This window comes from Anser brachyrhynchus, assembly GCF_964034855.1.
Source record: "Anser brachyrhynchus genome assembly, chromosome: 1".
NCBI lineage: Eukaryota > Metazoa > Chordata > Aves > Anseriformes > Anatidae > Anser > Anser brachyrhynchus.
In genome coordinates, this window is record NC_137694.1 from 81,782,695 (window position 1) to 81,808,184 (window position 25,490).

General features: G+C 39.9%; 1 protein-coding gene across 29 annotated transcripts in view; it reads left to right on the plus strand.

The window, feature by feature from the left end:
- Positions 1-8,929, plus strand: part of NRIP1 (nuclear receptor interacting protein 1) — a 109,650-nt gene extending 100,721 nt beyond the window's left edge. For all 29 annotated transcript variants that reach the window (XM_080607425.1, XM_080607419.1, XM_080607424.1 and 26 more), the window contains one exon: positions 5-8,929. In XM_080607425.1, the coding sequence (XP_080463551.1) occupies positions 369-3,827 (3,459 nt within the window). In that variant the 5' untranslated portion in view covers positions 5-368 and the 3' untranslated portion in view covers positions 3,828-8,929. The remainder of the gene's footprint in view (positions 1-4) is intronic.
- The last annotated feature ends 16,561 nt before the right edge of the window (positions 8,930-25,490 follow it).

A 25,490-nucleotide genomic window follows, 5' to 3' on the forward strand; every position in this document is an offset into this window, starting at 1 on the left:
TTAGGAATTCTACATGCTTGATGCAGATGGAAAAAGATGAAAAACAAACTGGATTCATGGCGAAGGGTGAAGAAGGCAAATACTTAATGGAACTTTATTACCTTAGAAGCGTGTTCTAAATACTCTTCCTAGACATCTTTCATAAATATTCTATGTATCAACACAGTGACGTGATTGGAAATCTGGCTCATCAAACAGCATACACAGGAAGAAGCCTGCTTGGAATGTGACTATTGTTTCTAAGAGTTTGTGAGAAAATGCTATAGACATCTACCTATTATTTATTAACTCTACATCTCAGTTCAGCTGCAGCAAACTAGTCTTTGAAGTGAATAGAAACAGAGCCCTTTTGGATACTTTTGTTGAACATGACTCATGGAGAAGAGCTTGGCTCTGAGATGCACCAGGATTCTGTTGTTCTAACTTACCTAGAGGGATTACTAATGCATCAAGCAGCAGGAGGCTCAGCTACTGCAGTTGACAAAAAGTCTACTGGGCATAGTGGAGAGGATCAAAACTTTAAGATTTCTGGAAATATATTTCCCAACTGTCAAAGTAATGGTCCAGTTCTTAAGACAAATACATATCAGGGATCTGGCATGCTGCACCTCAAAAAAGCAAGACTGTTGCAGTCTTCTGAAGACTGGAATACAGCAAAGAGAAGGCGGTTGTCTGATTCCATTGTGGATTTAAATGGAAAAAAGGAAGCTTTGTTAGCTGGCATGGTTGAAAATGTGCCTAAAGGCAAACAGGATAGCACATTACTAGCCTCTTTGCTTCAGTCATTCAGCTCTAGGCTGCAGAGTGTTGCTCTGTCACAGCAGATTAGGCAGAGCCTTAAGGAGCAAGGATATTCCCTTAGCCATGATTCTTTACAGGTGGAGAAGGATTTAAGGTGCTATGGTGTTGCATCCAGTCACCTGAAGACTCTTCTGAAGAAGAGCAAAGCAAAGGATCAGAAGTTGGACAACAGCCTGCCAGATATAACAAAGAACCTGCCCAATGAGAGGTTTATAGAATCTCCTCATGCAGTGCAGAGTGGACCTAAAGTGATAAATGAGCCACTGTCATGTGCTGCAAGATTACAAGCTGTTGCAAGCATGGTAGAGAAACGATCCAGTCCTGCTGCTTCACCAAAGCCCAGTGTAGCATGCAGCCAGCTGGCTTTACTCCTTTCAAGTGAAGCTCACTTGCAGCAGTACTCCAGGGAACATGCTTTAAAAGCACAAAATGCAAATCAAATAGCAAGTGAGAGACTTGCAGCTATGGCCAGATTACAAGAAAGTGCTCAGAAAGATATTGGCCAATTCAGTTTAGCAAAAGGAGTGACAAGCCATCTCAATGGTCAAACAGGATCATCAACCAAAATGGTATCAAGCAAAAGCAATATGGCACCATTTCAAAGTTCAGTGGGAATCATGCATTCGCCTCCCAAAAATGTGGGATTCAAAAGTACTTTGGAAAGGAGTAATGTGAAAACCTCTCCCAGCAACAGTTTGCTCTTACATCTCCTGAAAAGCCAGAATACCACCAAACAATTAAAAGGACATGAAGAGAGCAGCACACCGACAACTATTGATGAGTATTCAGACAACAACCCTAGCTTTACAGATGATAGCAGTGATGATGAAAGCTCCCATTCTAACTGTCTTCCCATAGACTTATCCTTTAAACAGAGAACAGATAAACCAGATGCAGGTCCACCTGCATCACTGGATAACCTGACTCAGTCTTTGCTTCATAGCTGGGATCCAAAAGTTTCCTGTCCAGAGAACAAGGAAGACAAAGACACTCCAAAGGCGTCTAAGCTGAATCCCCATCAAAAAGTAACACTACTTCAGTTGTTACTTGGACATAAGAGTGAAGAAAAGGTTGACAAAAGTAATGAGCCTCAGGGACCACACAGTGCAGCTGATGTGGCAAAATTCACTGTACAGACTGGTAAAAGGACTCCTGTTACTGACAGTCCCAGTGCAAATCGAATGACTCCACTAAGCACTCCACCTTTGCTTGCTTCTACAAAAGCAGACTCTCCTATAAATCTCTCTCACCAGTCGTTAGCCATCAAGCGTAACTCTCCGCCGTATGCCTGCAGCATCCAGCCAGATAGGCTGGTGAATCCTGCATCTAAACATTTGATAGACCTTTCTAAAAGCAAAGAAATTCAAGGAGCCAAGCTGAGCAGAAATGATAGTCCACAAAACTCTTCGGCTTTCAGTGCCAGCAAGCTGTTGCAGAATCTTGCTCAGTGCGGTATGCAGACTTCCATGTCAAGTGAAGAACAAAGACCTAGCAAACATCTGCTAGCAGGGAACACAGATAAACCTGTAGGCTTGATTGATAGATTGAACAGCCCTCTGCTTACAAATAAATTGAGTACACATGAAGAAAATAACAAAATATTCAGTTGTCAGTCTGTACCCACTGAACAAGGACTTCCAGGTTCGGAAATAGAAAATCTCCTTGAAAGGCGCACTGTCCTTCAGCTGCTTCTGGGAACTCCCAATAAAGGTAAAAGTGAAAAGAAAGAGAGGGTGCTTTTAAGAGATGAAGGTTCTCAGGAACAGACAGATAAGGCTTTGAATGAGCAAATATTGACAGTGAAAATAAAAACTGAACCATCTGAAGAATCGAATGTTCCTTATAATTCAAATGCACAACAAATAAGAGAGTGCAAGGGTAACAAATTTCAAGGATTTATTCATTCACTGCAGAGAAACACAGCTGCTTCTCCAGCATCTGAGGAGATGAAATCTGAGCCTCTTTCACCTCAAGATTTTTCTTTTTCCAAAAATGGTCTGCTAAGTAGATTGCTGAGACAAAATCAAGACAGTTACCCTGCAGATGAGGTGGACAGAAGTCACCGAAACAATGAGCTAACGCACCTGGAATCAAAGAGTCTTTGCACAGTACCGAAGAAGAGGAAGCTTCATGCTGAGCCTTTGGAAAGTCCATTAAAAAAGATGAAAACTAATGTGTCTGATGCTGCAAACAATCATGTTTCTCCTACAGAGGCACTGTATGGACCTTTGCTAAACCAGCAAGAACTGAAATTCAGCAGAAGTGATTCTGAATTTAAATATGCTGTAAGTCATGGTTCAAATAATGAAAGTGAAAATAGGAGTTGGTCTAGAGATAGTAAAGGCTTTAATGTGTTGAAACAGCTGCTTCTCTCAGAAAACTGTGAGAGAGATCTGTCACAACATAGGAATAACTTACTAATGGAGGGCAAGAAAAGAGGAAACAAAAGCAATGCAACAATTAATAAACCTGAATTCAGCATTTCTTCAGTAAACACATTAATGGGAAGTCCTGTGCAACAGAGCAGTTGTGTAGATCACAGAACATTTCACTATCCAGTAGTGGTAAAAAGTCCTGCCAGTTCCCCCTTCCCTGAACATTTGGGGAGTACAGTGTCTAGGCTCGAATCTGACCAGTTTAGTGTGTGTCCTGTGCCCGGTGAGAAAGGTCCCATCAGATGGGTTATCACAGGTATGGACAAGAATGATTATGAAAAAGACTCTCCAAGACTGACCAAAACCAATCCGATATTGTACTACATGTTACAGAAAGGCGGTAACTCTGTTAGCAGCCAAGGAGCACACGACAAAGAAATTTGGAATGAATCTTCATTTACTGATAGTTCAACTCATGTTACAATCAAAGAGGAGTTACCATCTGATGCAGAGCTTGAAACTCCTTTTAATAACTTAAGAAGCCTTTACAACAGCCATATGGGGAATAAGACCTCTCATCAACATGGTGTGAATGGTGAAGTTCATGGACTTCTGGAAAAAGTGCTAACGATCAAAAAAGAGCCAGAATAAACTACAGTCTCATCAATGAGTTTACAATCAGTGGTTTTGAATCTTTGTTAAAAAAAAAAAAAAGGAAAAAACAAAAAAAAAAATAAAAATGAATACGAACTTGACTACTGTACAAATTGAGCATGATTTTAGAAAAGCATGGTCTAATTGAAACATGTTTTCATTTGAAAAACTTTTTATTTTTCTGGTGATGTTATTTAAAATACATGTAGATAAAATTTGCTTTACAATAGATCGTCACAAGGAAGTTAGGTTGTAATTTGTACAAGACATTTCTGTATGCATCAAATTAAGTTATGAGTACTCTTTGATCAGTCTTATTTGGATCTGCAAGTCTTTGGTATAACATAAAGTGTAACCGTACAGCCTAGGTGGTGGTAATGCTGCGTTTCCTCCCTTTCCTGGAAAATAATCCTTATTTTTGGAAGCCTGAGCATAGAGACAGTGTACCTTTTTTTTGAATGTTTAGTAAGTTTTGTGAAATTTTAAGAATAACTTTAAAGAAATGGAGCAGTCTGTCCAAGGTATTAGCTTGTCACACGGCGAAAACCTGTGCCAGTGTTAATAACTGAACTGCACTGAAATGTAATTTTTAGTGCTTCCAAATTTTTTATTTTTTTTAAAAACCTTGTTTGTGGTCCTGCCAGAATAGCGCTGTAAAATCTATTTTTCTTCTCTGCCCTGCTTTTGACAAAAGGCTTCCTCAAAATCCTTAGCTATAGCTAAGAGTTCCTAGTTACGATTAAGGTTTTTTTTCTAGGTTTTTATATAAAAGGCAGATTTTCATATATTGTGGAAATACTACATGAGTCTTTTGTTGGTGCATTCCTGTCATTTCCCTCCTTAAAAGGGGAAAGTCAAATGCCTCTTGGAGTACTGCAGTTCAGAAAGCTTAGCACACAGATTTTGTGAGGAAAGTGGTGGAAAGTTTGTGAAGTAGCTAATCGGAATTGTTTGTTTAGCACCATCTTGCTTCTTTTAATGAAGAATACCAACTGCACTAAAGCAGCATATCAGGCTTCCACTCAAATATAGAATAGGATTTTAATGAAAAAATGTGTTGGCCTCTGGAAAGAATCCATATTCTGCCAATATTTATTACTCTTTGAACAGCTGATGCACAGTATAATGCACTGCCTTTTCTCTGCAGAAAACTTGGTTTCAGAATAATTTTTGAGGTTGCACTGAGGATAAAATTGTAGTTTTGTCATGTTTTGTAGTGGGTAGTGGGACATGTCTCAGAAATTCTCCTCTGCCCTTTTCATCAGTCCCCACCTGTGCTGTGATTTGTAACATCTGGCAATATCAGCCTGAGATGGGAATAACTGAAAATTGCAGTCAAAGCTGAGACACCTTAAAAGAATTGCTGACTGGGGAAGAGCCAAGCAGCACTGTTAACATTGTCAGTGTTAACTCCATTTGGAGCCCTTACTTCTCCCGGGGGAAGAGGAGGACAAAATCTGGTTCCTCTAAATTATATGCATTAAAAGTTTTACTGAACTTTTCACTCCTCTGAAAAAAATGTTCTCTGTAGCTTTTAATTTCATTGATAATTCCCTATGTTATCAGAAAACAGCTAAGTAGCTGGCTTGCACAGATAATGAAAGCTGCACTCTTTTTAATGTTGACCATTTTCACCATTGAGAGCTGATGACATGACAAAACTCTGCTGTTTCTTGTTTAACTCAAGTTTGCAGAGATGAGTGGTGGGGCATTTTGCTCTCTTCCTTCCTGGTTTTGTTTCAGAGACCCTTTTCCCAGCCTTCTGGCTCACCTAGACAGAGTGAGCTGTTGTCCCTTTCTCATCCTCTGCCCACTGCCTGGGATTAGTTTCCCTTCTTTCCAGTGCAGTCCCTACTGAAAAGGACTTCTGTCTGCCAGCTGGAAAATGCACGATTCTGTTTAACCCTCCTGGGGATACCTTCTTTTAGGGAACACAAATGTTTGGCAGTATCCAATATAAAACATTCCCCTGGTTTATATGAGAAATAACAGAGCAACTTAAAGATATATTTTTATGTTATTTGGGTGAAGCGTAATATATTAATGGGCTCTACAAAGATTTATATTTTAAAGCCTTCACACAAATCTAATGTCACTTTAAATGTCATTGTCTGCAGTGTATTATAGAAATAAATTTTGTCTTTAATATTTGAATTTATAAGTGGCCCAATGACAATTCAGATGTCTCATAGAATAGTCATTAATGATATAAAGTATATTTTGCATTGACAGTGGAACTGAATTCTTTTTATATGAGTCAACCCAACAGAAATATTTAAAAAAAAAAAAAAGGCATTTGTTCCATCCATTAAACATCTCTTAAAGTCTTAATTGATTATTTTTCTTGAAACAACATGTATATAGCTAGGAAATATGTACAATATAGAATAATAGATGCTCCCCGGAGTAAATACAGGGCTATAATTTGTTTGAAGGGCTCCGCAGAAAGATGCAACTTGAATGGAGGTGAAAAAATCTGTTTGTGAAAATTTCATCAAAGCAAGGTTCAGATGAAAAGTAGGGAAGAAAGTCTAACCCTAACAAAAAGTAATATTGGAGTTTGGGAGTGTGCTTTACCTATGTATTTATTCTATGGTAGTCTATTGTTATAATATATACTTTTGAACATCTAATTTTTAAAGTTTTATAAAACATTTAAGTTAAAATGTTAAGTTTGACCAGTTAATGATTTAGCTTTCTTTTAAGTGGTGTTAATGAAAGGGTATTACAATTCTCACACATCTTTAGACTATAATACACAAGAATTTAATTGTAGGTCATGCTGTTCATAGAAGAATCTTGCCTGTTGTGGTCACTGCAATCTCAAAGCAGTGTGTAGCATAACGATGAGGCCCTTGAGAGGGAAGGGCATGCTAACTTAATGCTCTTCAGTCAGCTGCTAAAAGGGCAACAGTCTTCTGTGTGAAATTCACCAGCATCACTAGTGTTACTGCTCCCTAGGGAAGAGAGTTCTTTTTCAGAATCTGCCCCATCCACATTTACAGCCTTCAAACCTGAGGACCAAAGGCTTTTTCTTTATTTTTTTCTTGTAGCTTGGGTGAGTGAAAAGGAATCACTGTTGTCATCCTTGGGACATTTTTCCTCAGTTCTTCTATCAGAAAAGGGAGGTGCAGGAGCTGGGTTTGCTGCCCCAGCAGAAGGGCTGGTAGGGCTGGCCACGTTTTCCCAAGCAACCCAAAAGATCCTTGATTTCCCCTGGTCCCTGCGACAAACCAAGGTCATTTGTTGTGTAATACTCTGTGTTCTCATCAACTCTGGTCTCCTTGGTTCAGTAGACATTTACTGCTAGGATATGTATTTCAGCTGTCCCCAGTATGCTTCCTCAGCCTGTGGGAGTGGAGGCTTCAAAGATAAGTCAGCTCAGGAGGTTGAGGTTGCAGCTAGGCCTTTAGACTGTAGACTTGGAGAGGAGCAGGACCATGTCAGATAAGGGAAGCAGTAGCTCTGTAGGCAGGTGGTGCGGGACTGTTAGGTGCTGTTGCATGACTTCCCCATCCGAGGAGCAGGGAGGGAGGAGAGGAGGTTGCACTGCAGTTGTAAACGGGGGAGACTTCTGGAGGAAAGCTGCCTCCACCTCATGGAGCAGTGAAGAAGTGAGATAGGAATGTGTGTATGCCACACCTAAAGTTGTAGCTGCAGCCCCTTGAGACTTGTACTGGAATTAGCTTGAACCTTCCTTAACAGAGTAGTTGCAGCAGCAGCAGCAGCTGTGATGCTAAGTGCCCAATGCCTTGATCGAGGTTGGATCTCCAGGCTCGTACTGCTTCATCTGCTGTGTCGCTGCAGTGCTCAAACCAGATAGGTCTGCGGTTTGACTTGTAATTCCCACACAGATATGCCTTTTGCTTCCAGAGGAAAGTGTAAGGGACTGAGGTAACCAGATTTTTAGCATCTCCTCTGCCACAGTGTGAAGCAATGATAGGGGGGTGACACAACCACAGAATAAAAGCTGTGTTGCTAGAGGGCTTCTCTGCTGATACCACTTAACCTGTCAGCACAGTTTGAGAAGTTTATAAACACTGTTAGATCAAAAGGGAATTCAGCCATAACTTTCACTTTTCTTAGTCATTTTCTCTTAGTAATATTTTTAAATTTTTGATTTACAAATCTTTTTAAAAGAAAGAGATGAATGGTTTAAATTTTCCCTGTTAAATGTTGGTGAAAGTATTACAGCTCTCATTGACGTCAGTGACATGATATTACCAGTTTGTTCTCTGCCACATCTTACAGAGGAGTAAACTGGTAAGTATATATTATATATATTTATATATAATGTAAATATATTGACTTGTTACACCTATAATATGTTGAAATTGGTTTTTAAAAGGTGATGTAAATAGTGGTTTCCTTAATGAAAAATACATATTTTGTATTGTTCTAATGCAAAGGAAAAGAAAAACCTTTTAATCTTCTTTTTTTTTTTTTTGTTATGTATATTCCATGTATAACTGTAAATATGATCAGATAGGTTTAAAAACTTTTGCATGTATGTATACAGTTGCAAGTCTGGAAGAATGTATAGAAAAATACTTTTATTTAAAGTTGTGATAACCTGCTGCATGAAAAGTGCATGGGGGACCCTGTGCATCTGTGCGTTGGCAAAAATGTCTTAACAAGTCAGGTCAGTTCAAAACACAACAGTATTCCACTTCTGGACGTGACTTCTGCTGTGGTATTTTAGCTTTGTGAAAGAATGTGCTTCAAATCAAAAGGGTCTGGGAAAAAAATGCAAAACTACTTTTAAAACATGAAGTACTCATACAACTATAATCAGTCACGTAAGTTCAGAATTCCATTTTACGTAATTGAAATATTGTACCAGGACTATTCTATTGCTGTAAAACAAAGGAATATTGATTTTTCATTGCCGTACATAAGAATTTGGGATTTTACCACAACCAATTTTATTGTGATGTGTTTTCAGTAATTTATCTAACTGGTCTCATTTTTTATTAGAAATTAATTTCCTCATGTGATGTCACAAAACTGTATATACTGCAGTGTGAAGTTTTTTTAAATCTTTCAGTGTTTACTTCCTGCAGAAGATTTGAATAAATGAGAAAAATGCATTGTCTTGATGGTTTTTAAATCTGCTTTATTTCATGGGTACGTTTTGTTATTGGAGTGCTAGTGGGCTTTCTGCATCAGTGCTATTAATATAAATTTCTGACAACAAAAATATCTCAAGGAACTTAGGGGGATGTATTCTTCAGCAAGGCTACTGACTCGAAACAATCAAGGAGCTGGAATTGAAACAATCTAAATCAGATTAGCAGCTTTACTTTACAATGTACTCCATTATGTTTTGTTCAAATATCCTTCTCCTTATTAACTTGAAATCAGTGACCATAAACTAGAAACCTTTAAATGGAATTTTTAATTTGAAAATTTTTTTAAGCAAATGTTGAAACATCTTCAGGTTGCCTGTGCAGGGCAAGAAATGTGTACTTTCCAATTAAAATCTACTTTGGCCCACATCACATAAGGGACTTTTCGGTTGCGTTGAGCTTAGGTTCTTAAGCAAATGTGGAAAAATTAACACAATTTGCCTGTTAAGACTGTAGAAAGGTCTAACTGTGTGTTTGCATCGTATTCTACTGTTTTTTTAAGTTAGGTTATGACATCAGTGCAACTGGTGGGTTGCAACATTAGTGCAAGTGGCGTTTCCCCAGAGAATTTTTGTTCGAGGTCATACAGGTGCACTGTCTAGAGCTGTAGAGTTGCAAGCGAGCAATTGGGCCATGACTGTCTTAGGTAACAGTAGCAGCGATTTGCATGGATCATCCATAATTTCTGATTTCTTAAGACAGATAAACGTGCTTCTGTGAGGTTCTTTGGAAGCTTTCAGGAAAGTATAAATTATAATCCATAAATTTAATTTTAAAATGATAATCATAACTCCATAGATTTCAGGTAGGTTTTCATGACGTGTATTGCTGAGCATTTTGATTGATTGTTACCATAAATCAGATAGGGTCTGGATACTGACTGTCTTAAAGTCCACATATGGTGCCACCAGAGATGCTCAGCTGTGCTTTGGAGGGAAAAGGCCCTTATACCCAGCTTCTGCTTAGCCTCTTCTCTCCATGAATAGGCATGCACCTGATTTCAGAGATGAATGGCTAAGCCAAAATACAGCCACATGAAAATGCTGTATGCCTAAGGAGACAATCTAGTCTTCTATTAGTAATACAGCTGGGAAATCATTTCTGAAATACGTGCTTCCTCACTGACTTGATTCATTTAATTTTAATTCTACCAACGAAACAAAAACAATGGTATGCCTTTATTTCTTACGTGAAATGTCCTAGGGCAGTTTCCTAGGGCACCTGAGTATCACCATTTTTTGTTGTTCTGTTACTCAGGGTGAGTTCAGGCACTTTTAATTTCAATATGTTTATTCACAATATACTGTAACACCACGTAAAACTTGTTTTGTGTCTACCAGAACAAATAGGCTTGTGGAGCTGAGCGTATGGTATGCTAAACAGCCTTTGGAGTGACAAAAATGTTAAATGGGTGTAAATCTTCTAAGAGATGTTTCACTACAAGTGAAAATTTATCAGCATTTGCTTAGTAATTCATAAACTCACTCAAAAATGCCTCAAACCACCAGTGAACTCTTCAGACAGACCCATGGTTCTGCAGAATCTTCTTGATCTTCAGTTTGTTCCTCACAAAAGATGCATGTGATGTTCGTGATTTATTACAAAACAGCCTCTGGATAAAGAAACAAAAGTTCTGCTTCAGAGATTTCAAAACGTAGGAAATAAATAGCAACCCATGTGCACAGGACTTGGCAGCCCTATCTTGTGCTCCTCAGTGAAACTGGTATTGTGGGCATCAGGGACGGATGCTGACTCAGGTGATGTGTGCTATGCAGGCCTGTGTATTGGGGAAGCCTGTATCAGAGTAGAAAAGTTTGTTGCAGTAGTAATACAAACACACATCTGCAAATAAAAGTAAAGCAAATGGTTCATGATTGGTCTTAAACATTGCCAAGAAAAATGGGATTTTTGAAACTGAAGGATACAATGAAAATGTTTTTTTTTTTTTTTTTTTTTCTGTATCGTGCCACTCAGCACGTTAGGGACGCTGCACACCAGTGGGAGCATCTGTAGGGACTTGGTATGGACCTTGAGCAGTGGCTAAGACATGCAGGTAACAACTGTCGATAGTATTTTTATTTTCTTTTGATTATCAGAGTGACTGAGAGACAGCATGGCACATGCTGCAGGAATGCAGGCAAGTTCTCTGCTGGTAAATATCAATGCAGCTATGAAAGCATATGCTGATCTGAGCTCACAGTAGCCCACTTTGATTTTACTTTTTAAGGACTGCTTGCTCTTAATGAATAAAGAGGTTTGTCACTGTTTCCAGGTTACTATTCTGATTAAACCACACAGAATTTAATTGAAAATGAAACAAACATTATTGGCTTGCAACTGTGCCTGTTAGATAAGCTTGATGCCTGCCTTCACAATTAAACTCAACATATGCTTTCAGTGCATCTTATTGTGTTGGGGAGAGAGATGGAGAAATACCTCCCTGTCCCTCTTTTCAGTACTAGATGACCTTGATTCTCTTTGCCCAGTCTACTGTGGTGAGGTGAGGACACATCCTCACTGGATGTCTCACGAGGCAAGCTAGATTATTTTCTGAGTTAGTTGAGGCTCTCCAACTCCAGCCTTTGCTGAAGCTGATGTTAACTTCTAGGTTATACCCTTGCATGCTCAGAAATTGAAAATTTCTGTACAGGCTTCAAAGGTAACTTCTGCAAATTAATTGTGGGTTGGCACTGGGACACAGATATATCCAACCTGTTGCTGTCACTTCTTCATCTTTGCCTTTCTGCACCTTTGTAACTCCAGTGGAATGTCATAATTTTCCAAGTTCTGCTTGACTAGAACTGACATACAAATGTCATCACCAGTACTGGGAAGCAGAGTAAGAGGTGAACTTCAAGCATGGTTTGGAGTTGGTTGCCCTGACACTTAACCTCTCGTATGTGATAACTTGGGAAAAGCTTTGCTAAGGCTTTGTGAAGGAAGGAAGTTCCTCTAATACCTCTATTGACCATTACAATGTTGCTTTCCCGCCCCCCCCCCCCCAAAAAAAATGTTTTATTCACATCCCTTGTGTATGTTTTGCTTTGTTTAAAGAAACCTGTGTGAATCTCTCACATGCCTTACAAATAGCTCAGCATGTGATTTGTCTTTGGTCACACAGGAAGTCTGTGTTCCCTCGGTTGCTGCAGACTTCCGCAGTGGTTGAATGTGTCTGCATCGCTGTCCTTTGTGTGCGCTGTGGCAAACCAGCAACTACTCACCTCATGGGCCACAATTAATTTAAGAAGAGGAGGAGGAAGAAAGAGAGGAAAGGAGAACCTTAGGGTAGAAAACTACAGTGATGTTATTCCCAAGTGCTTTTTATTTTCTAATCCCAACTCATTTTCCTCTATTCAGCATGGTCACAAGGAGGAAGTCTTCATTAGCATCTGAAGCAAGAATTGGATAGATCTTAGAGTGTATAGATGCTCTTTACTTCCTGGTTCAAAGCCAAAGTAGCCTTATTTTTCATTATGCAGAAGTATCAATAACTGTTTGGTTGATCTGTAAATATATTTGTAAATCTGAAAGGAATTAGTTTAGCTTTGCAAGTAGTAATGAGTCTGTCTCTCATGCTAGCAACTGTTAACTCTTGTGCTATTTTTTCCCCTTCCTCTTCCCTATTATTTTGAGTCATCTTATTTTTAAACTATATGGTAGCCCAGTCAGCACCCATGAATGGTAGAGGAGGCAAGGGGAAAAATATACTTTTTTTAGACAAAAAAAAAAACAGCAACAACAAAAACCTGTTTTGAAATGAGCTTTTGGGTAAGGTACTTCATTATGATTATATTGAATGTAACATTTTGCTCTCTCCTGCTGAAAGTATTTACCCAAGACATTGTATAATGCCTGCACACTGGGATGAGAGGTGATGACCTCTAACAGCATCTACCCACCCAGTATCTCTTTCCCTAACTTTGGAACACTGCTTACTATGACAGAAAGAAGCAAAGTGCAAGTGACAAAGCCACTTTTTAAAATGAAAACAAAAAATTGCTTTTTAAGATTTTTTGAAATGTCACAGAATAAAAGGTGCAAGTCCAAGAACAGAATAAAAGAAGGTCTGTAAGGAAAAAGAAAGAGAGGTTGGTTTGTTTGTTTGTTTGTTTTTGGTGTCCTCAGTGTGGTCCAGCTGGCAGCCTGTTGCTGCTCCCATTCTGTGCCACCACCTGTTTCACTGAGGGGATGCACTGGGACGGCATGGGCCGTGGCTGCTTCCCAGGGGGCCAAATGCAGCCATTTGTACGAGATCTGACGCAGAGAGCCGAGAGCTTGTGGCGGCTGCTCTCTCTGAACAAAACAGTGGCAGCTACTGATGGAAGAAGAGAAGGCACTGAAATCCCCAGCTGAAAAATGTCAGCAGACCAAGGAATCATCCTGGATTTTGCAGGTTTGCAGTTATTGATTTAGAAGCAAAAGGAGTGATTGTCAAGAAACAAACAGCAGCTATTGTACTGAATACATCCCCCTCTTTCAAGCTTGCATCAAAGGTGTAAGGATAAACCCAGTTACATAAAAAGATGAGGGCTTTTTTATATATCCAGTGGTTTCAGTGGATTTTTTTTTAGTATTGTTCTTAGCACATCTGCTTAGCATTTGAAAACTGGGTTTACTTTGGTAAGAAATGCGCTATTGCAGTTTTCTTGTCATCTTTTTCTGTTCTTACATAAACATTTATGCTATGCTTATGCTAAAAAAAAGATATGGCTTGCTGTCCCTTGTTTGGTTTCAAAGTACACCTGTAATGTGCTACAACTTTGCATGCAAAATATCTCCTGACACTTCCGGGAACCTCCTGCTCAGAAGTCTCCTCTGACCCAGGCTAACCGTTGTTCCTCACTGCTAGGATGCCTGGAGTGGTAAGCGGTAACGTTAGTGACATGAGATACTGAGCACTGTATACATTTCTGCCTAGTTCAGTTCCTGTATCTCCCAGGTTGGATCAAGGGGATACAGAAATTTTTGGCAGTACATAGAGCATAGACTGCAAAAGTAGCAGGCAGCTTCCAGACATCCATCCACTAATACTCATGTTACCCCACATTTGAGGCAAAGCTGTGCCAGTGCCACTCTGCAAGCATGTGCCCAGTTGGCCCAAAGCAAACATGATTACATTGAAGCTAAGCTGATGCTGTTTGTTTTGGTGTGGAATATGGCTGCCTGTAATGCAGAGCCCCGTGCTTTGCAGGAAAGTAGAGGATTCAGCATACAAGATCAAACTCTTAATAGCTGTAGCAGCAACTATAGGACAAGGTAGAGCTCCTTTATTTTTGAGCAGCTATGCTAGCCATTTGGAGCTTGCTCAGCTCCTCTGCTAGATACACTTGTATTTTTCTGGACTGGGAACCAGAAAGAGAAAAAAGGGATGAATGAGAATGGCATTTATGGGGCTAAATCCAGTGCCTGGAGTGAGGGACCAGATCAGAAGGTGGTAAAGCGCAGTCTCAACCTCTGTCAAAAAAAGATATCAAGGCCAGGAGACAGTCGTAGTAGTAACTTGGTGAAAGGAGGAGCACTTGGAATGGTGCTCTATGTCTTTTCTAGATAGTATGCAAATTCCTGTCATGATTGGTTTCATCTGGGATCTGGCAGAGAGTAAACAAGATACCAGAAAGGGGCTTTGGTAACTGAGCCCTGCTGGCTCCTGCTGCTCAGTGGGGTGGAGGGTCCACAGTGGCCAGCTGGTAGATAGATGGTAGCATCCTGAGTCTGAAAGGAATGTTGGCTGGGTTGGGCTTGCTGAAAAAGTCCAGGGTAAGATGAACATTCAGGAAGGGAACTCAGGAGAAGCAGTGTGGTACTAGAAGACCTTGTTATAGTCTCAGCAAGCAAAGTCTAGTTACAGAGCCAAAATTATGGGGCTTTTGGAAAAGCAGAAGTCCCTGTTTACTGTTTTCTTTTTCTGTACCAGAAGTTACAGCTGCTGCACCACTCTTTACTCAAGTTCAGTTGTCATCAGTGCAGCTTTCCTGCCATGATCAAGGGTTGCTCTTGCCACAGTATTTGGAAATAAACAGCATAGGTAGTCAAGTAAATCAAGCCAGGCTGAGCCTGCACCCTGTCAAGATTGATTGTTACCTACCACCATTCTCTCCAGGAAAGGAGGGATAGTCCCGAAATTCATTCAGAACCCTCAGATTTGCATTGTGGGTTTTCATAAAATTTCAGGTAGGGCATAAGGTTATACTGCATGTCAGGAGTTAAATAGACCTAAAAAGACTTCTCCTTGTTTTAGGGAGACTTCAATGCTAGTGGAATATCAACTATATTTGTACCCGAAATAGACAAAAAGGTATAATCTGTCCTATATTGAGTTTGGTGTGTTAAAATGCTTAGCATGTGATTTGGCATTATTAGTTAGACCACTTAAATGCGAATGTTCCCATTGGTTGGGAACATCCTTGGATGTGATGGAACTGGTGTGCTCTGGTAACCTGTCTATCAGAGATGTCTTTGCAAGTGAAGGGTCACAGAGCAGAAAGTCAACTCCGCAGCTCCTGTCTCTTTTGCTTCCTGTCTCTGCATCAGATATTGAAACCGCACTCTGCAACCCTGCCCCTTTGATCATCTCACATGAGACCTTTGAGTAAAACTAGGTTAAAATGTACATGCAAGAGAAATATTTTGGAAATATAACTCAATTACAAGGCATTAAATGAACAAGTTTAAAAGCAGATAATGATAAAGAAAGTGGAAGAAAGTCTTCTGAAACCAGAGAGTAACCAAAGTGGAAGCAGAGGACTGGCTATGATTTTTACCTGAAACCCATGAAAGCTGACCCCAGGCTTGCAACTGTACTGCAGATCTAACCCCTAATAGGCTTGGACAAGTAAATAAGACCTTGCAGCAGTGAGAGCCTTGTTATGATTATGCTTATGGAGCTCAATGACTGTTTTTTCTCAGCTGGGCTACACATCACTGTGCTTTCCTCAACATAAAGCTCTTTCTCTTAGGCTTAGTTCCAGTGATCACAATTTGAGCGTATTTTTAGCGTGTTGTTTATCATCTGCCATATATTATGTCTACAGCATAAAAAGTTAAACATGGGACCTTGTGTCTAAAATAGATTTTGCTGGATAGGTTTTGTTGAATAACACAAACAGTGCTTTTATAATTTCTGATTATGTTTTGCGTAGAGAAAGGGTACTTTTCTAGGAAGAATAAAGAAGTAGAATACCTTTGAAGCTGTCTGAGTTTCCAGCAAATCCAAAATGTTTGGTGTTATTTGCAAAAATGAGAAATTTCAGTGCACAGGATTATTTTAGCGTTTCTTTCTGTGGAGAGAAATGTGAATGAGCGTGTGTCCATAAACACATGCAGAAGATGGGCACAATGACTCATGCAGATAAAAGAAAAATTAAGAAATCTGACAATACAAGGGCAGATATTTAAAACAGTAGGGGTGTACAGTGAGCATTCTTGTAGAGTAGCCATTATTTATTAAGTACAGACAGAGTGATTGGAGCTATACAAAATATAATGAGACATGCTTCAAGGAATTTGCAGCCTATTACAAACTCAGAAAAAAACACTGCAGGCACCTAAAGTACATTAAGTGCTGGTACAAGTTAGCAGTAGTGAAGGAATCTGGCTGAGGTCATTGTTGAAAAGTATTGTGAAGAGAATAAGCTCGGAGGAGGAGGGGGGAAAGTCATCTGAGGTGAAATTCTTTGGAAGACTGAAGTGGATCTGGCATCAGTTCTCCTGTGCGGGGTGGATTTTATTCTTGATGGTGGAGAAAGATGACTTCCCATTTGAAGAGGCCGTGAGGGAGAGGAGGAGGAAAGAGAAACAGGATGAACTGGTGAAGAGAGGTTTTTTGGGGGATTTAAAGGCTTTTGAAGACAATGAAAAAATAAGAGTTCAGGAGGAAAGGGAAGAGAAAAAAATGCACATATATGGAACTGAACTACTATGGAACTACCTGAGCTTGATTTGGAGTTAGTAAAGAAACACTGTTTACAGATAATGCTGAGCTAATTCTCAGGAGTTGAAGCAAACCACAGCATTCAATATCTTCTAAAATTTAGGGAAAAAAAAAAAGTTAAATAGAACAAGAATGGAGGAGGGGAATTATTTATTTAAATGGCAAATTTGCTACCTAGGTATTGGTATTCCTAATTTCTGGAGGAGAGGTTTTGTTTCTAAACTTGAAACAAGAATGATTATCTACAGCCTGTACCACATCGGTGATCAGAAAAGGGACCTTTCACTGTGGAGTTCCCCAGTAGTCCCCTAAAAAACATTCTGTGAAACAAGGAATAAGTATAGGTAAAAACTGAAGATCAAAAGTGGAGTGAGAAAGAAGTTAACTTATTAAATTGCCAAGAGAGGAAAAAAAATGCAAAAAGCCTTGTTTAATATATTAAAAAGTCTAAAATATGTATGGAGGTGTTTACATCTTTAGCTAAAAGCTCTAATGTTCTTGGAAATGCTTCAGGTGCCCATGCCAACTCACTTACAGCTAGGGTGGGTATGTCTGCACAGCTACAGAGGCAGAGCAGTAGGAGGCTATGCAGACTGGCCTTGAGGATTTAGCAGAGAAGCGGATGTCATCTAGTTCTGAAAAATGAGCAGTAGCGAGGTAAAAACAGGCAAAGCTATGTGAAGAGAGCTGACTCCAAGTCCCTGGGTGCTCCCTTTGTTTATACTTGGCTGCTTTTAACTAGCACAGAAGTGTAGTCTGGTGTGTGGGTGGTCCCCACACTGCAACCCAAGGCTAGTCTTTGCTTAGCTAAAGGTTAGTGCTGACAATACCATCTTATCACTGCAAGCTGGAAAAAAAATGTAATGAGACTTTCTACTAGCAAATTTTAGGGAATTTTCCTTCTATATGGTTGCAAGGGTCAAGCAAATAATAAGTTATGTCTGGTATAGCTGTTGGGAAGGTTTCAAACCAACCATGATTTTATACAGATCTTGATAATGACCTTATCTTCCATATAAACTGTGAAAGAACCTATACACATCTTTCCTTCCATAATATTTTTGGGGACTCATGGGGGCTGCCCACATAGAGTGGAGCCAAGCAGCAACAGGTGGCAGATGAACCTGGTTGTTCACTAGAACAAATGATGGAGAAAAAGTACAGATGGTATTTCTTCAATCTACAGACCATACATTTCAGGAAAGAATTCTTTGTCCTCCTCTAAATGACCTAAGAACTTGGCCTTGGTTTTCTCAAGCTATGAAACCTTAGCCTTTGCTTTTCACCATGAAAACAAAACAGGTTTGTTTCTTTGGGTATGATCTTTGGTTCTTCTCTGATGTAACTTAAAGAGTATTGGTGACACCTCACCTCTGCAGACTGACCTTCCTTACCTTTTCATGGAGAAGACTGAGATTTAGAATAAACAACTGTGCATTTAGATATAAAGTTAGGTAAACTGCATGTTATTCTCCAGATTCTCCAGATGTTTGACATTGTATATGGGGGGAATTTTCTATTATCTTCAGTTATTCTTCAACTCCTCCTTTTGGAGCAGGGGTTCTGGAATTTATGGCCTCCTGCATGTTTGTCTGTTTTTTTGTTTGTTTTTTTCTTTCTGAGAACAATGCAGGCAGACACTATTAAGTCAGTGAAATTAACCATCCTAACAGAAAAATTTGCTTTTTCCAACTGTCTTTCATAGGCTTCTTATATTTTCCATGGATGTTTAAAATCCCTATGGTCCTAGAAGAAAAATGTCTGCTGTAGAGAGTCTCTAATGATTATTTATGTACTACAAGTAAAAGGTGCAGGAATACTTGATGAAAGGAAATATTTTGAAACAATTTAGGTTTAATTGTATGCCAGATGACTTTTCACCTGTTTAACATTCTAGTTAATGTAAATGTATCTTCTGTGTGTCTCCTCAGCAAAATCTGTTTGGAACAACCTGCTCAGATCTAGAAACACAAAGTTGCACTTTGGGAAAAAAAAATTGCATTTGTGGACTGCTGCCCCTGCCAAATTACAGGAGTTTATTACTCTTAGGGGAAGGCTTAATAGTCTGTTAATTGAGAAGACAGAAGATCTTTTACACTTGGCTGCACACTATTATTAGGAGCATAGCAATAAAAGGAGCAAAGCTTAGCCTACATATTCAAGTAAAATTTTGCAAAATATGTTTAACAGGATAGTGATGTGTTATCCATGCTACAATGTGCATGGTTCTCTGCAGAGTACAAAAGGGCTAATAGTAATAAACACATTGATTACAGATAGGGATTCTGCTGATTGTTTTTATTGCCAGGTTGCAAGTGCAATTGCCTAAGAACACCATGTTTCTTTAACATTGTATGAAGGCCAGTGCTGTGAGAAGAACTGTGGTGTTTCTGGTGCTTCTGACTTGATCCACAGGTTGCAGAGTTGCAACTCTGTAATGTCACAGCAGTGTGAAGTGAGGCCTAGCTTGCAGAAAGTTATCAATTTATCTAAAATTTCACTCCTCTTTAAACATTGACTCCAGACTGCTAGATCAGAGTGAATGTTGAGTTCCTTGAAGGTACGGAACAGTTTGTTCCAAGGTTTTGCTTGCTTTGTATGCAGGCAAAACTGCTGCTTTTCAGAGTGTGATATGATTCACACATAGTAGCACTGGTACCATGACAACTCCAAACTCAGCTGTGCTTGTGAATCTCAATCTCAACTCGTGTTGCCAGTCCTATCTTTTATATTTCCCAGTTGTTATATATATATATATATATATTTATTGTACAATGTCGCTCTGAATTGCATCTTCAGATTTTATTACTGGTTATTGCTGCCTCAAACAGAAAAAAGCACACTTAGCATTAAACACGCAAGCACTTCTCCATATTATATTCTTATACTTAAGTAAATTATGGCTCTGTAAGCAAGAAAAGATTTCATATACTCTATTGTGATCGATTATTATTGACTTAAAACTAAGGAAGTCAAGCATAAGACCATCCTGCCTGTATGAAAGCTGTGAAATTTGTATCTCAGACATGCTTGTGGGTAGCTCCTTGAGCTCTCATATAGCTTGGCATGGGCAGATGCTGGAACCTCTGCACATCTGTGTTTCTGCTGAGGTCTGTGTCATTGCAAGGATTCCTTGCAAAGGAGGCATTTGAATCTGTGTATGTAAATTCAGTACCTTTCCAATGGATCTGCAGCATATACGATTTGGGAGATTATTTTAAACAATTTTTAAGAGCTTCTGTATTGAGCATGCGGGTGTTGCAAAGTAGGGTAATATTTCTTTTATGTTTGTACATTTCCTGCCACAGTGATTTAGCAATGCTACTACAAGTTTTTAAAAAGCTTCTTTTTTTTTTTCCACCCAGTGGCGTAAGTTAATTCAAGCACAAACATTCTTATCCTGTCCTCTGCAATTCTCTGCAAAGTAAGAGAAATTCACCATCCAGAGACACTTACTCTAACATACAGAAAGTATATCTGCCTTTCCCCCAGATTTGACAACACCTGTGTTTTAATCAGAACTCCTTCTATTTGTATAGATGAACAACTGCTTGAGTGCCAAAAGGAGATTTCTGGGGCAGTTCTGGGGAGCAGGACAGCACTGGTGTCTGTCTGCTCCTGGCTTGGTCCAGCCAGCCCTCATACTCCCTCGGCCCCCCCCCATTTTTTTTGAGAAAGTGGGTGCTCAAGGGGGAAGTGGGTAAGTATTCACAGCCTGCGTATTTCTCAAATCGTGTGGTTTGCTGAAGAAATATTTGCTTACAGTCCTAATTAAAAACAAAAAAATAACTGGGGCTACTCTGCATGAAGGGTTTGCATCTTGAGTGACACGACAGCTATGCTGTGAGGAGATTTTGGTGGCTAACATGCTAGAGCTGATGAGGGGTTTTACCAGGAGGAGTATTTTAATTAAAGTTACCATTGATTCCAGTTTCTGCATATGTATATGGAAGCACAGGAGCTGGCACTGTTGCAGTAGGGTATTTGTCTTGACCGTTTGGTTACATGCTTAGCTGAGTCATTGCTGTCACTAAATTTCCAGTATTTTCCTCTGTGAAATAGTTCATTGTAGAACACCTATAATCGGGGCTGCCATGACAAACTCTCTCAGGCATAGATGACTGTTCTCCAGCTGCTGGGCCCTGCCACCCCCCAGCACCATCCTGGCCAGGCCTCAGTCGGCCTCCCTCAGATCCTGGCCATGGGGAGGTCCAGCCTGGGCAGCCGCAAGGGCTATAACAAGTAATGGCTGTCCAGCAGATGGTTGTGGCGTTTTTCCTGGTTCAGGATGAGCAGAGCGTTTGGGGGTGATGTCTGAAAGCGCTGGGAGATGGGTGGGATGTGCTTGCAAGACGTGCCTGATCCTCTGACATCTTTTTGTAAGTCCTGAAAGGGGAAAACAAACCACGTAACCCAAGATCTCAAGATGAAGAAGAGAGAAGAGGAACTTTTCCAACAACATGTCTTTCAAATGCTTTTTTTTTCTCTTTTCCATTTTTTTTTTTTTAACTGCAGCAGATCTGTTGTGTTTTGTGACTAGTAATGACTAGTCTTGTGTCTCCTGATTTAAGTTCTGTCATCTCTGGCAAGAGCATTCTGAGATTATTTTGGGCTCACCCGAATTACGTCAAGCCATTTCACACCCTCTTCCCTGGCACCAAATGTACCAATACATGGCTCCAGCTGGGTCATGCTGCTTCTCTGACCAGGTCAGACAGACATGATGCAGCCATAAAAAAACAAACAGGTGCCCACTGTGGGAATATGCTTCAGTCAACATGTCCTCCTGTCCTGGGAACAAAATAGGGAGTCACCATACAGCACTGAAGGAATGGGTTTTCGGGGCCAGATCTCGCAGGAGCACTTTGGGGTTCCTCACAAAAGGTGAGGATGGGAAGTCAGAGGAGTGGTCCTGCTGAGTGCAGCTTTTTTCCACAAATGTCTTGACAAAGTCTCACAGGACAAAATCAAATAATGCAACAAGCATGGCAGCTGTACCATGCCCAAGTCTATGAGCTAATCAAGAGGTGAGATGGTCTAAGAAAACATGACAACTTCTAGAGCTGCCATGGAGAAATTTGGAGTAAGACACTCGCAAAATATGGGCAACAATGCACAAGCATTCCTGACCAAGGGTTTCCTGGTTTCCTGACCAAGGGTTTCACAGCCCCTTTCTCTTCAAGAGTCAGGGGGGATGTGCTGGGTGTAGGGAAATGGCAATACACTCAATGGTGTCACTGGTCAGAGAGGAATCTCAGAAACTGCACAAACCAAGGGAGTGGCAGAGACTGAAACACACCCAGGGAAGAGAGTGTGGTGGTGTCTGAAACTGTTGTTCTTATTTTCATGCTGGTGAAACTCAAGTCTGCACAACTATGTCTGCAGAGGAGCACGAAAATTCCTCGCAAGAAAAACTTGTGATAACAGTTGGCATGCTTCACAGAACAGGGATGCTGACAGACAGCTCTCAGGAAGTGAACAGGAGCACTGAACAAGAATATTAACATCTGCGCACCATGAATGAAATGCTGAGGCTACATTCTCCAACAAATGAAATGAACTGACAGAGTCTGGTCAGCTGCCTTCAGATGTGGAGTGCTTGAAGATTTGCATCTCTCCTCTGCAATTTGACAGCCCTATCATGTGTAATACTCTTGGTGGCCAGCCTTTCCCCATGCACTTGATCCATTGCTGCAAACTGACTGGGTGCTCTGATAGGTTGTCAACTGCTGGGATTCTAAGGAAAAGACAAACACTTTTTAATTTTTTTTTCCATGTGCTTGTTATAATATGTTTAGATGTGGAAGTACTTAACTGCATAAAGCCCCAGATGTCTGAAGGCCTCTTACGGATGAGAGCATGCATGGATGATATTGTAGCCTGGCATGGTGCTTGTTGTGTACATGAGTAAAGACTACATTTAGTAATGAAAATTGAAGACAGGAAACCACCTACCTAGAGAAGAGATTGACTACAGATGGAACTGTGCACAATAATTCTGAAAACCAAGCAATATTTAACATTCAGATAAAATGAAGATAAGTCTGAAACTCAGCCACTCAAAGGCAAGTTAAAGTAGGTCAGTGAGTTTAAACCCAGCACTGCAATTTGAATAACTTGCAGAAAGTATCTGCATATTTTTCAAAACATAGGCACTGCCTAAAGCCATTGCTTTGCAGAAGATCCAGAAGTCAACTAAACATCTGTTAAGTCTGATCCAAGACCTAATGCTGCAATAACACAGAAAATTATACTAAATCATTATCTTTATGTAAGAAGTGTTCAGTCAGGGAAAAAATTGTAAAGGGTTAAGCTTCAGCTGACACACACCATACTTTTAATATGAACTTATTAGGAACAGTGGTAGGAATACATCCATGTGAGAGCAAAACAAGCATGGAATTTCATTTTGTCCTTTTGAGTGGTAACATTATGCTCCTATCTGGGGTTTGTGCAGGGCCACAATGTTTTCTTCTAGCACAGTGTTAACCAACACTTGTTGCTTTGAGCAAGGGCAGAGCCTACCTACAGCCAGGGCTACCAAAAGCCTCTCTGCAGGTGACAAGGTTGATACTCTCTGGGTGTTAGATGGTGGAGAATAAAAGGTAGCAAGTATTCAGCTTCTACTGGGAGACTTAAGTAATATGTCACCCTGATATATTTATAGGTAATGCCTCCTTGATTGAGAGCCCAGCAGGACACCCAGAATTGCAGCAGGCTGGGGCATTGCTATTGGATGCAAGTATACTGGTCGCCATTAGAAAAGCAAGCTGCAGGATCACTGTTCTCTCACATGGTTCCAGTGCTATTGATAAAAATAGAGTAACTGCTAATTTGTTACTGGGGAGGAGCAGGAGAATTGGCCAATTACAGGGGCGGGCAGGCGACTTCTCCCTTTTTGCATTTCAGAAAAGTTGGTATTTCTTCCCTCTTGAAAACACAGAAACTTCTGTTTTTGGCATGCTGTTTGGCTGCAGGTTTTCAGCCCAAAACAAGAGAGTAGCTCAAAAAGCATCAACCAACCAACAAACAAAGAAACAAACAACCCCCTACAACACAGAATGAATTGAAATGACACCATGTAGCTAGTTAGAATCGTTAATCTCTCTTGATAGCACAGGAAAGCTTGTACAGGCTTTCACAGTGAATGACTCAGGTTGGTATTTAAATTTATTTGAGAAGAAATCAACCTAAAAATATAAGTGAAGACTGATGCAGTTTTCTAGGTTAGGTCTGCCTTATTTAGTGAGCCTCGTTACATGTTCAATGACATAAAACCAGGTGGCAGTTGACACACTAAACCAGTCTAAACAGGTCACAGTCTGCTCCAATGTCAATCATGTGCCTGAGGTCAGGAAGTAAAAGTAGGCCATGACTTCATTTCTAAAAACATCAGATTTGTTTTTGTTCCTTGTTAGTTTTGTTCAACTCTCATGTTAAAATACAGTGGTCACATGCATCCCATGTAAGTAGCTGAACTTGAGAATGTGCCTTCAGTAGGAAGCCCACGTACAGGCTTGCTGCTGCTCCTTGTGCTACGTCCACACCTTCCTTTTTCAGCTGTGGAGGGGTAGTTGTTTGTTATCCCTCATGCCTTGAGCAAAAACCATTTCAAATTTCATAGAACAACTCCCTTAAACAGCTCTCTCTATGTATGCCAAAGGTATACATAGTCATGAAACACACTTGCTGGGATAAAAGTCTTAGCTAAGCAACTGGTATGTTCTTTCTTTTGGTGTAGCCCTGCTGATTTGCATCACCTGGTTGACACTTCCAGTCCCTCTCTTTTCAGCTAGCAGGGTAATTACAATAACACATCTTTTAGCTAAAATAGAGTTTTCTGAAAGTGTAACCTATACAGCAGCCATCCAAAAAGTGATGCTGTGTGAAAAGAGAGACTTTGTAAAATTGCTTTTTCTGTGAAACAAAAACATAGATTACTTTCAAAGACAGTGTTTAATTGTACAGTCCTACCAGGTTCATTCTTTTGTTTCCTATCTCCAAGTATTTACTCTTTAGGAAAAAAAAATAAAATCCTGAAATATCAAAATACAAAATATAGTGCTTTACTTTATTTTCACCTCCAATCCAGCTGTAGGGCCTGAAATTAAAGAGCAAGGTTCTCCTTTTCAATCCCATGTTATAACACAGTGAAAGAAATGATATGTCAGAAGAGAATTGGCGTGAGATTTTTCCACAGGGAACATACCCCTGCCTGGTTTTCTCTTAGTATGCAGCACCACTTTCACTGTGTGATACTTCATCACGTCAGTGATGTTTTCACCAGGTATTTGGGAGGCTTTAGTAGTAAAAACATAGGTGACTGCTGATTCAAGTGAAAATTCCTCACAATCCTTTTAGATAAGACGATGAAGAACCTTTGACACAAGTTGTTCAGTGATAAATTTCTATTGTGTATTAAATAAAATTACTTAGAATCATATTCCAATTTTTAATTCCAGGCAGCTGTGTGGATCATCAGCATTCCTAAAGGATCTGAGGTAAATTCAATTACTGAGAAATGTTTCACCTGATATAGAAAAGTTGAGTGGTGTGCATTACATTATTAGATGTTTGTTTATTGATTTCTGAGGAGTTATC